This window comes from Dromaius novaehollandiae, chromosome 3 (assembly GCF_036370855.1).
Source record: "Dromaius novaehollandiae isolate bDroNov1 chromosome 3, bDroNov1.hap1, whole genome shotgun sequence".
In the NCBI taxonomy this organism is placed as follows: domain Eukaryota; kingdom Metazoa; phylum Chordata; class Aves; order Casuariiformes; family Dromaiidae; genus Dromaius; species Dromaius novaehollandiae.
The window spans coordinates 74,901,754-74,914,690 of record NC_088100.1 but is presented as its reverse complement, the minus strand read 5'-3'; the positions used below and the strand labels follow the sequence as shown (position 1 = coordinate 74,914,690).

Genomic DNA, 12,937 nt, shown 5'->3' with positions numbered 1-12,937 from the left:
ATTGTTTTGTGTGTCCCTTTCTCCCAGGTATTTAGGTTTTCCCAGAACCTTTAAAAAGTCTTTATATATCATCTTCCAAGATGAGGCCGCTTGTCCAGAGTCCTGAGACAGCCTTGCCTTCTCTTCATTTATCATCCAAATATGTTTGAGCAAAGGAATGACACAAAAAAATATGATTAATGTCTAGAGCGCTGATATATTTAGTGTTCTTTACAGGGGCTAATGGGACCTGGACAGGTATAAACGGAGGAAATTTAATTTAGATTAATATTAGCTTTTCTTGCCACAGCGGAAACTCTCCAAAATCTCATGGGGCAGTTTATCCTCTGTAGTCCTGCAATCCTCCTCCAGCAGTGCCAATTCCAGGCCTCTGTTCCACTTCAGATAAGACAGGCCTGAGTTGCCTGCTCCGCAGTGTTTAACTACTTTCAGTTTCATCAAAATGCAGTTCTCATCCCTCAGCTACAGGTTTTTTGTACAATGATCAGTGGTATCCAGGAAGGCAGAAATCCACCCCAGGCATGGCTTGCAACCCTAATGCCTTTGCTGTTTGCTTTTCGCCCTCTGCAGTTGCTTCCAGCAAACTCCTGAGCTAAATCCTGACTTGACCCACAAGTATATTTTTTTCCCATGCAGGCTGTTTGACGAAGAACATCCCTGGGAGCGCTGTGAAAGCTAACCTGCACTAACATCATTGCTATGACTTTGTGATAATCACAGAAGGGCTGAGGCTGGAAGGCACCTCTGGCAATTGTCTAGTCACAACCGCCTGCTCAAGTGGGGTCAACTAGAACAGGGAAGTTGCCCAGGACCACGTCCAGTCAAGTTTTGAATATCTCCAAGGATGGAACCTCCACAACTCCTATGGGCAATCTCTGTCAGTGCTCCGTCACTCTCACAGCAAAAAAGTGTTTCTTAGATTCAGACAGAATTTCCTGTGCTTCAGTGTGTGCCCACTGCCTCTCGTCCTCTTCCTGGGCACCACTGAAAAGAGTCTGGCTCCATTTTCTTTACACTCTCCCTTCACATATGGAGATGCATTGATAAGAGCTTCTCTTCCCCAGGCTGAACAGTCCCAGATTTCTTAGCCTTTTCTCATAGGAGACATGCTCTCTTGACTCACTCTCTCTTGAACTTCCTCTCCACCCATTTCTCCAGCTCACCAGAGTCCCTCTGAATGGCAGCACAGCCCTCTGCTGTATCAGCCTCTCCTCCTGATTTTGTGTCATCAGCAAGCTTGCTGAGGATGCCCTCTGCCCCATCATCCAGGTCATTGATGGAGAAGTGCTGCAGGATTGGACCCACCATTAACCTCTAGGGTACGTCGCTAGTTCCTGGCCTAGACTTTGCGTTGCTGACCACAACCCACTGAGCTCTGTCATTCAGCCACTTTGCAATCCGCCTCACCGACTGCTCATCTATCTGCTACTTCCTCAGCTTGCTTGGCAGGATGTTAGGGGAGACAGGGTGCAAAGCCTTACTCAAGGCAAGGGAGACAACAGCCACTGCCCTCCCCTCCTCTACCCAGCCAGTCCATCCATTGTGGAAGGCTATCAGGTTGCTTAAGCATCATTTCCTCTCTGTGAAGCCATGTGGACCGCTCCTCATCACTTCCTTGGCCTTCGTGTGCTTGGAAACGGTGTCCAGCATCAGCTGCTCCATCACCTGCCCAGGGGTCAAGGGGAGCCTGACTGGCCTGGAGCTCCCTGCGACCTCCTTCTTGCCCTTTGGGAAGATTGTGGTGACACCTGCCTTTTTCCAGTGTGCAGGCAGCTCTCTCAATCACCAGGACCTTCCCAAGAGGATTGAGAGTGGCCTTGCACTGACACTGGCCAGCTCCTTCAGCACTCGTTGGTGCGTCCCATTGGGGCCCATGCACTTGTGCATGTCCACTTTGCTTAAGCGATCCCTAAGCCAGTCCACCTCCACCAAGGGAAAGTCTTCTTTTCTCCAGACTTTCTCCCTGCTCTCCAGGGCCTGGCATTCCTGAGGGAATTACCTGGGCTTACCAGTGAGCACTGAGGCAAAGGCAGCGTGCAGTGCTGCAGCCTCTCCTGGGCCCTTGGTCACCAAGGCCCCTGCCCTGTACAGCAGCAGGCGCACGTTTCCTCTGCTCTTCCTTTGGCTATGGATGTCTTTAGAGAAGCCCTTCTTCCTCTCCTTGACATCCCTTTCCCACAGTCAACTCCGGGTGGGCTTTGGCCTTCCTAGCCCTAGTCCTGCATGCTCCAACGATGGGCCTCTCTGTTCCTCCCAGCTGACATGGTCCTGCTTCCACCCTCTGTAGACTTCCTTCTTGGGCTAGAGTTTTGCCAGGAGCTCCTTGTTCACCCAGGCAGGTCTCCGGCCCCCTTTGCTCAGCTTCCCCTGCTCCTTGGCATGGACCCTTCTAGAGCCTGGAGGAGGTGATGCTTCAACATCAAGCATCTTTCTGGGAGCCCTCTTCCCTCTCGGGCCCTATCCCAGGGTACAAGTCATGCTCGTGGAGCAACACACCCTCCGTCACCAGCGAGGTGTGATCCCTTGTTCGACCACACACAAATCTCAGCCACTTGAGTCAGGAGAGCAATTGGCAGCAAAAGCCCTTTGGCATCCGCTCTAGAGCCAAGCCACAGGGAAGGCTGAGAGAAAGACCATGCCTGCAGGTTTCACAGACATTGGGATGGCGACTCAGATGCAGGCTGCACACATGGGGACATGCATTTCACAATCTGCATGCAAGCATTTATGCGAGCCTGCCTCATCTCTTGCGTAGTCTGCAATGGAGCTCTCTGCAGACTCCTGGGACACAACTGAGTCGAGGTGGGATTCAGCTGCCTGAAAGCTGGTGTCTACAGACCTTTGGGGATCCCAGGACACTGCCAGGAATTTTCAGAGGCATCACTCGTGCATGCCAGTCCTGGTGTTCAGGCACCTGAATCCTTCCCTAAACTCCTCTCTGACTCTGACTGCAGCCCAGATTCCCGCCTCGCATGGTGATGCTGCATTCAGAGATCTGGAATGCAGGTCTCTCAAATCTCAGGCTGACAGCCGTGCATGTTGCAGCCATGCATGCTGCAGCCATGCGGAGAGGCCTGTGCATTCGGGGAGGAGGGGATCGCCAACACAGAGCCAGCTGCTGAAGCCAGGAGCTCCTGCCACACCAAGCCCACCTCCTCCCTTCTCCCAGGCACCATTCGCCTCCCTGTGAGAGCCACCACCGGCACAGGCAAAGGCGGCTCCTCGTCTCTGAGCACGTCCTGGAGACCCTCCCCGTGGCAGGAGCTGGCGCTGGGCGTGTGCGGCTCAGACCCGGAGAGCAAAGGGGGCATCATGGGAGCCAGCAGCGGCACCCAGCCCCACCAGCTGCGCTCCCCCACCACAGACAGGGCAAGCCCACGGCGTCGGAGGCATCCAGCGGCCAGGGAGACTCCCCTTTGGGCCGCATGCCCTCGGCCCGCAACCCCCCCACGGCGCTGCCGGGTGGCCCGGCCTGCGCATCACAATGTGCCGCCGTGGCACCTGGGTGGCCACGGCCACCAGCGCCCGCCCGGCCCCAGTGCGACGCTGTGCCGGTGCGGGGCAGCGGGGAGACGCAGGCTCCCAGCCCAGCGGCACTTCCCGGCACAGGGACTGCACTCTTGGCTTGGCGCAGGGCTGACCGGCACCCAGCGCGGTCCGGCGTGGGGCACGGACACACCGCATCCCTCTGCCCGGCCGCGGTGCCATGGGCCAGACCAATTGCTGCGGTGCCCAGGGCGCTGCTGGCCCTGCTGCTGGCACGCAGGCACAGTCCAGGGACCCTGGCCACGTGGCTCCTTGCACTGGCCTTGGGCTCGCGGCCAGGGGAGCCTCCCGGCCCCCGGCGCCACTCAGCGCCTTCGCGTCGCGGAGGAGCCCCCAGCTCCTCCTCTGCAGCCGTGTGCAGGTGACCCGGCGCCAGCGGACGAGGGACAGGCACCTCCTGCTCTTCCCCGACACCATCGCCATCACCAAATTCAAGTAAGCACAGCTGCCACAGCTGTCCGTCCTCCCCTGCCGCCGCCTCTGCCACCCGCCCTTGGGCACCGATCCTCCCCAGAGCTGCTCCTGCCACAGCACAAAGTGCCTCCTTGGTGCTGCCTGCACAGCCGCTGCCCGCAGCGCACACGGGCCGGCTCATCTGAGCTCCAGCCGGGCGCAAGAGCAAAGCGGCACGTGCTGGCACAACATCCTGAAGGCCAGCGCAGGTGCAGCAGCAACTTTTCGCAAGTGCCCTGTGTGTGTGCTGGCTCTGAGGCTGCTTTCTGCCACCCGAGGCTCAGGGTGGCTGCCCCAAGCCTCTGCCCCGGGAGATGGCTCTCCCCGGGAGGCCTGCTGGGGCTGCCCCCCATGGACACAGCCTCCAAGGTGCTCCCTGCTCTTTCTCCCACCAGATGTGGCTCCGTCTTCCTGCTGAAGCACCGGGTGCCTCTCAGCCAGCTCTGGGTGCTCTGCGGGAAGGACAAGGCGGCGTGCGGGGGGGAAGACGAGGAGGAGGTTTTGGGCCTGAAGTGCACCAACAGCCTCATCCTTGTCTGGGCCACCAAGCTCTGTGTGGTCACTTTCCGGTGAGTCTTGGGGGCACATGCAGGGCTGTTCGCGGGTGCAGGGCACCGTGCTCGCCTGCAGGCCTCTCCGGGCTTGCTGGGGCTCAGGGCAGGCTGTGGGCAGAGAAAATGGAGGCCCCACTTGGCTTTCTGATGCACCTACAGGCACCTCCAGGTGTGCACAAGCCACCCACCCCGACACCTCCCTGCAGCTCTGCTCAGCCCAGGGACCCTGTGGGGGCACACCGCTCAGGGGCTTTGGCGTATGGCAGTGTGGAGCGGTGCCAAGCGGGCGAGATGTGCCTGGGGGCCTCTGCCTCTCCTGAGGAGAAGGAGGAGGAGGAGGAGGAGCGGGCTCTGAGGCTGCCTCTCCTTCTCGCTGCAGGTCACAGGAGGTGAAGGAGCAGTGGCTGAGCACCACGCTCAGGTGAGCCCTGCTGGGGAACTCAGTCCACCTGCGGCAGCGTCAAGGCTGCGGGCGGTGGAGAGGTGCCGGAGGAGCTGCCCACAGCAGTGCAGCCGTGGCGATGGGGGAAAGGGACACCCCCTGCACAGGGCAGCTCCTGGGCCGAGCGGCAGGGGCTGCTTCGCCCGGGGACGGCCAAGGAATACTAGCGCCCTGGAGCTGGCACCACAGCTCCTCGCTTGCGTGGATGGGGAGCCCGAGCTGCCACTGCCCCTTCCCACACGCAAGAGGCCCGTCGGCAGCAGGAGTGGGGCCGCTGCAGAGCGGTGTTGCCAGCCAGCGCTGCGGGAGAGTCTCCTGTGCCAGGGTGGGCTGGGGGCGCGGGGCTGGTGTCAGGCGAGCCAGCAGAGGGGCTGGCTGTGACCGAGCTCTGCCTTCGTCCCTGCCCTGTGCCCAGGCCAAGTCGAGGAGCCCAGGAGACCCGGGTCACCTGACTCCCCTCCCTTCGGCTCCTCGTTCAGGCCATCGCCTTCGTCGGGCCCGTAAGTGTCCCAGGGGTTGCGCTGCGCCCCGAGTGCCACGGGGCTTTGGGGAACATCGCCCGTGAGCGGCTGCTCACATTGGCTCTTCGCTCTCTTGCCCAGTCGGGGTCGCTGAGCGCCTGGACCATTGAGACCTTGATTTCGGCGGAGGTGAGCGGGGGCTGCCTCTGCCCCGGCCCTTGCTGGGGGCTGGTGGGAGACATCTGAGTTTTGGGAGGGAACCTGGCAGGGCCCAAAGCCCTGGAGACACCTGCTGCTGCCTCATGGGGCTGTCTGGGAGCCAGGGGGGAGCGCGGCAGGGCAGCCTGTCCCCCCGCGCCTTCTTCGGGCACCTTGTGCGGGGCTGCGCCTGCTTGGCATCCACCAGCCCTGAAAACCCCATGGGGGCTGTGGCCTGCAGGGCCGGGTGGGGGTGGCCAGCTGCAGCAGCAGCCTTTGCCAGGAGCTCCCCTGTCGGGCAGAGAAGCAGGGCCATTCCTGCACCCCAGCGGCTCCTCCGCAGGCATCTGACAACCTCGGCTTTTCCCTGGAGCCGCTCACACATTTCTGCATCTCCAAAGCGGCTCGCTGGTGGCCCTTGCTGCTGTGGGGCGGCTCTGTAACCTGAAGCCATTTCTTGCAGGCTGGGTCCGAGCAATGTCCCGTCTCGGTCCAATCGGCTCCTGAAGAGGGACTTGGCCACTCGTCTGGTGAGCTGGAAAGAGAAAGCGAGGAGCTGCCTTCTCACCTAGTGCTTGGCAGTGGCTGAAAAGCAGAAGCCCCTACAGCCCCTACCCACACAACAGGCAGCAGAGCTCTCTCCTCCTGATTCTTTCCCTGGACTTTTGCTTTCTGCTTGCTTGCAGCAGATGGGACAAAGAAAAGAAAGCGGCTGATCCCATGGCCGTTTGCTTGGAGACGAACCTTGGCCAACGGGGATTGCCCGGGGCAGCCGGACGCTGGCCTCAAGAGCGCTCTCTTTGGCCAGCCTCTGGCTACTCTTTGCGGCAAAGAGGACACCCTGCCCCAGCCGGTCCAGGTAAGCCAGCCTGGCCATGCAGTTATCCTGCTGCTGGCTTCTTGAGCAAGGCAGCACCCCCAGCACTTGGGCTGTGGCTCTCAGCAGACAGGGGATTTCTTTTGGTCTCCAAACAAAGGGTCCGCTAAGGCTAAACAGCCTTGCTGCACCCAAGTAACTCTTCTCCCACCCCGTCTGCTTTTTGCTGCAGGATCTCCTGGCCATATTGTATCGAGAAGGGCCTGCCACTGAGGGGGTATTCCGCAAAGCTGCCAGTGAGAAGGCCCGCAGGGACCTGAAGGAGGACCTCAACCGAGGAGGCACCGTAGATTTGGAAAGCCAGCCTGTGCACCTGGCAGTAGTCTTGAAGGTGAGTTTGTCTGGCTTACAGGCACTAGGGCCTGTTATTGCACTCACACAAGCGTGTCCAAGCGGGGCAGGGACTCGCGCAGCCCACAGCTCTGCCAGTGGCCATGAGCACCTTTGAGAGCAGGTAGCTCACACCAGCCTGCCTCCTCGGGAGCCCAAGTGCCGGGGATGCTCCCTCTGAGCTCAGGGCTGAGGTCCAAAGCCTCATCTCTGTGTCTCGGCCTTGCAGGACTTCCTCCGAAATATCCCCTCCCAACTGCTCTCGGCAGCCCTCTATGACAAGTGGATGCTGGCTCTGGAGAGGCCAAGCAGGGAGGAAAAGATTGAAGCGCTGAAAGAGTAAGTGTTGTGGCCAGTCCCAGCGTTAGGGAGTGGCTGGCAGAGGCTGGGGCCTTCTGTGGGAATGGGGAGGCTCATGCAAAAAAACTGTCCCCTCCATCAGCTTGCTAGTGCTGAGAGCACACCGCACAGCCACAGGCTTTCATGGGCCCTTGGAAAGCCTCCTGGCATGTCTCCTGACAGCCTCACCTTTACTCACGCTGTCCATCTCCTGCAAAACACGGACTGTGTTGAAAGGCTTGCCTTTCAGCCAAGATCTTTTAACTCCAGGTCTTGTACTTAACCACAGGTGCAGATGCCCTCGGGGATTTCTCCCTAGCACTTGTGTGAAGTAGTGAAGGAAAGCACAGGCGTTCCTCCCTTTGGAGGAGGCGCCATTTGCGGGACGTTAATTTGAGGCTTGCTCACTGCAAGGAGCAGTGGTCACTGCCCCCAGAATTCATGGCATGTTTGGTTTGTGTTCCCTTAGGGTGGCTGGCCAACTGCCCAGGCCAAATCTCGTCCTCTGCAGCACTTCTGTCCCTAATGTACTTTTCGGTCATTCAGACAGGTGTGATGTTAACTAATGCACTTCTGTCATTCTGACAAATGACAAGATAAAAATTTTATGTATTCAGAACTATAGAACTACAGTGTTGTGTTAGGACCTCTGTATTGCAACAGCTCTATTTACCTATTGAGATTATAAATTATCCTATCTGTTTTGAACCATAACACTGTGCCACAGAGAAAAGCTAAGTATTTCCACCTATTGGAAAGTTTTGGCATTTTTTTTTTTAGTATCCATCTATTTTTCTAGAGGGACTTCACAAAACACCATGCGGCTCTATTATTTATGTAAAATAATAATCTGTGTCTTCAACTGAATAGCAGTATCATTTGCTGCCCTCTGGTGCAGCAAAAAGAAAAGTAATTTATAATAAAAACTTTGGATCTGGAATATAGGAATTGAGTAAACTGCTAAGTTTTCTTAATTTAAAAAATACTTAGTAATCCTCACATTTATGCTAGCTGGTGCAGAAGACATCCACATTATCAAGATAATTAAAAACAATTACAATCATAATTAAATTACAGTCATAATTAAAAATGAAGATGTACTTTTATGGTAATATTTTCTAGATCAAGTATATCCTGTTTATAAGTAAAATAAATCATCTTAACATCAAGCTTTGCATGTTTTCCTATAAAAGCCAAGCTTGGTTCTTCCTCTCCAGAGTCATCCATAACTAAGAAACCGGAGGCAAATTTTCCCATTATTTATACCTTCCATCCTCATAATTCACAATGTATTTGTAAATCTTATCTTCGTCATTTGGGTATTCTACTTTTAGGTAAGCAGTCACAAATACTATATATAACATTTGTAAGAATTTTGTAAATCACTATGTTAACAAAATAGTGCATATAAAAATCTGAATTTTGTCTCTCGAAAACTAAAGATAGTAAGGAAAGTTTAGTGAAAAAGCTTTGCAAAATTTTGAAGATCAAGATCATACTATGGATTTGAAATGGATAGTGAACAGTTACTTTGCAACAATAGCATATAGATAATAACCATACGTTAATTTAGGGAGGCATCTATGCTGATTTTTGGATAATGGTTGGAGCATGGAATTGTAGTGAGACTGTGTGTGAATTATACAGGTTTTTCAATATTCTTTCTCTGAAAAGACAAAGAGATACGGGAGCTAGCGAATTTACAGAGATTAGCAGCACAAGATCAGGTGAATTCTTATTTTGAAAATAGTTTATATTTCTCTCACTTACTCTACTTGAAATTGAGCTACAAAGATTCAGGAAAATGCACCAGAGATCACAGTGGGAAGCCCAATTAAAACCATACTGCTTGGATGTAGAAAGAAGGTAACACTGCAAATGTTATGTGAATTTATAAATGAACAGTACCCTTCATCTTTAAATCAGGATAGAGGTAAAAAATGGATGCATCCCAGTGGGACTGATAACAACCTCTATTCTTAGGATGCTTTACACCTTCCAAAGTGAAAATGGAAAAGAGCTCACCACCTACACTGTTTTTAAAAAGGTTTTAAAATTTAGGGAGAATACCATAGGCCAGAAATACACTGTTCTCCCAATTCTATCCAAGTTTGAACTGGAATTTCTACAAAATTTAATTTCCCTTTTATTTGCATTCCTTAATAAAATGTTTGCAATGTTTCACAGTCAGAACTCTAAAAACCTTGATCAACCATGCCAAAGCAGAGGCATGCACTTCACTGAAATTCCAGTGAGTAAACACAACAGAACTCACAGGGCAGATTTACTCACCATGTAACACTGACTTGTCCGTGAAGGCTGTTCGGCCTTTAAAATGAAGAGGAGGCCTGCAAGAGGCAGTCAATCTTTACTTGCATATCATATACTTGCTGTTCACATAAGAGGGTGACAACACATTGTAAATTCAATCTTACTCTGCATTTCTCATCCTTAAAAGATAGGACTTTGCAACAACAGCACTATTCTTAACATTTTAAAACACACTATGAAAAATGAGAACATTCAGGATTAGAGCTCCTTATTAGCAGTTTATATTCAAAGAAATCTCCCTTGAAAATTATTTAAGTTCCAATTTATCCAGGAGTGTATATAAGTTGCATAGGCTCTGTTCTTCCCTGAGAGTAATCAGTTCCAGGCTTGTTTTCCCAAAACATTGAAATTTCTAACCCATTAGAAAAGCCTCTCTATTCTCACTCCCTATCTTCCAGTTCCTAAATCCCAGCACTGAAAACAAAGGTCCTTTGTCAACAGTACATTAGCCACAGAACTGCTGTCTGTTGCACAGATATTTTACACCAATTGTATATTGACTGCCAGCAGACATGACACCTGATTAAATTAGTCACAGGACAAAGTAATATAATGATTCCTGCTTCTATTTTTTTCCTCTGGATAGAGTAGCTGCAGTGTACATAAGACAAAAAAAAATAGCAAAAACAGCCCTCTCAGTGGCATTCTCCCATACCACAAAGCATACAGCTTATCCAGCCAAATTTGCATAGTGAAAACACCAGGCTTCTAAAGTTTGGTCATAGAAAAACTAGTGACATTAAACTTACTTGATTTAATATGATTTTTGCAAGACTGCACTGCATGCCTACTTGTAAGTAGCTAGATTCAGTTACAGAAATCTTTTAAGTAGCTGGATTCAGTTGCAGAAAGTCTTTTTCAGTCACATTCTTCAGTTTGTGAGGAACAGATGCTCTTCAGATAAACTTACAATTTACATGTATTTCATGTCATTTTGCTAGGAGATAAGTTTGATGTACCAAAGGCTTGACAGATTACCAATTTCAAAGATGTATTCCTGAAAAATGCCTAACAGTAGTTTTCTACAAATGTCCCTCATTTCTTACAAACTGCTGTAGTTCCCCACAAATTTTGCAGGTAAAATTTAGTTAGGATCACTTCACCCTTGCTCTCATCTTAACATGTCCAATAGTGAAAAAACACTCTTTGAATTCTTTAGAAGATGGATCTACTGGTCTAGACCTGGTCTCAGGAACCGATGTACTTTTTCTTACATTATTACAGTATTTTGGGTGACTTAGTTTTATAGGGCTCAGTGAAGAGCATGAAAAATTTATCACTCAAAAGTTTTGAGACCACTGATTTAAGAAGACATTATTATTAAGCTTGCATACAGTCTTAATAGCATCAAACAATACTAATGTTTCCTCTCTAATGGAAAAGCACACACTTACATTGCTCCATGTTTGAAATGAGGCTTTAAAATTACACCTCCATTTCCCTAAGCAACCTAAGTTTTAGCTCAAGGTCTTCCCACTCATTAGAAGTAAAAAATTATTCTTATTCTGACAAATGAAGAGAAAGAACATTTTAGGTGACAAATCAAAATCAGTTCTGATTGCAAATTGATCTGACATTTTGTCACCTCAAGATGATTTGGGCTGATAAGCACTTCAAAACAAGTAACCCCTATTTTCCTTTTGGGGAAGGCTTAATTCTTGCTTTTGGGAAAGAAAAATAACTTTGGAGAAGTCACCTGGCAAGATGGTTTAGCTTTTCCCTGGCCTCCACACCACCTAGTCTTTATTTACAGTGATTAGGATCCACATTCATACACGCTTGATTAGTGTAGTCTTAAGGGAAATTTTTACCACTAGAGGCCTAGATAGCATTAGTAAAAAGACAACAGTAATTTGGAACAGAGGTATTCAAGATCTGGAAAATTCAAAGCACAAGTGAGAAGATGATGATGTAATAAATAAAAAAAAAAAAGCCAAGACATTTTGGAGCTTTAGGGCACTGGAGCAATCGACTTACGTTGTGCAACAAATCACTCTACACAATAAATGCTAATTACAAGTCAAGCCTTCTGAGTGTAAACAAGCTTTCCCCAACCCTTCCCAAAACATAGTTTTGGTAAGCAAGTATCAGCCAACTAGGCTTAGAAAAATGCTGCCTTTAGAATATATGAGACTTGGATTTAGAAAGGTTGCATGGAAACATTTAATACATTAATAGCCACTCCTTTTCAAACAAGAGGTCTTATTCTAATTAGCAGATTACCAGACGAAACATTAGAAATGCCCAGTAAGTTTTATTTTCCATATTTAGAAAAAACTAAACAGTTACACAATTAAAAGAAATGAAACTGTCCAAAAGCAGGCATTTTACAAAACTGCTCCCTGTGAGAGTCCTTTGATGCCACGTAAGAAGAAAACAGAAGGACCACGAGCACGGAAGGACAGGAGGCACATGTGTTGCCCACGGTGCTGAGGCAGTTACAGGGGCAGTTCCTACGGTCTCTCCACGGGCATAATCGCAATCCAGCAGTGCCAGGCTCGTTCTCACAGTCCACAGGCAGGAGATTTCAGCAGAGTCTCACTCAGCGACCTACCGCGCCCCACAAAAAGGGAAGCGTCTTCGCCCACCTCCCGCTCGCTCCGGCCAACGCGCGCCCACCACCCGGCGCGTCAGGGCCTCCGCCGACCCCGCTCCCCCCCTCCCCGGGGCCGGGCGGCGGCCGCCCCCAGGGCGGGGAGCCCAGCGAGGCAGGCTAGGACTCGTCGGGCTTGTCGGCCGGCGGCCCGCAGGGTTGCAGCATCTTCTCCATGAGGTTGAAGCGCACGCGCGCCTTGCTCTCATTCTCGGCGATGGCGAAGTAGTTGAGCAGGTCGAAGTGGCCCATGTAGGAGCAGTACGAGTCCCGGTGCTGGTTCACCAGCCACTCCCACTTCGTGGTGTCGGCATGGCCCGTCCCGATGTACTTGGACTGCAGGTGCTCTAGCTGGCTGTGGATGGTGTAACGGTCCGTCATGGCGGCACCAGCGGCAAGAATACACCGAGCCCTGATCGCCCCGGCTGCGTGAAATGGTTACCGGAAGTGACGTAACATCGCGCCCTTTACCCCTTCCGCTCTCCCCAACTACAGGAGAGAATCTACTTTTCTAGCTCAGTCTTTGGGCATGGGCCACTTATTTCTTGCTCTGGTGTTTGTTTTAAACAGAAATTAAAAAAAAAAACCCTCCAGCTAGTTATTTACTTTCCGCCGCGGGGCATGATGGGAGGGCGCCCGACGGAGCACAGTGCACATGCGTACGCGCGCAGGTGCATGCCGGGACTTGCAGTCCGTCCCTGCCCGCTGCAGGAGAGGGGCCGGGCCGCGGGGTGGGGCCGAGCGGCGCTCGGAGGCCGCGGAGCGGGGTCCCGGCCCGCCCCCAGCGTCTGCGGCCGTGCGTTGATTTCCCAG

The 12,937-nt window shown here is 51.9% G+C and overlaps 1 protein-coding gene across 1 annotated transcript; it reads right to left on the bottom strand.

Annotated features, from left to right (window-relative positions):
• Window positions 1–11,765: 11,765 nt before the first annotated feature.
• Window positions 11,766–12,628, bottom strand: SF3B5 (splicing factor 3b subunit 5). The gene has a single exon (XM_026109797.2). The coding sequence runs from the start codon at window positions 12,503–12,505 to the stop codon at window positions 12,245–12,247; it is 261 nt and encodes an 86-aa protein (XP_025965582.1). The 5' UTR covers window positions 12,506–12,628; the 3' UTR covers window positions 11,766–12,244.
• Window positions 12,629–12,937: the final 309 nt, after the last annotated feature.

Bases quoted from the DNA above. Each gene is read 5' to 3' on its own strand.
- SF3B5 (XM_026109797.2), bottom strand. From the start codon at position 12,505: ATGACGGACCGTTACACCATCCACAGCCAGCTAGAGCACCTGCAGTCC.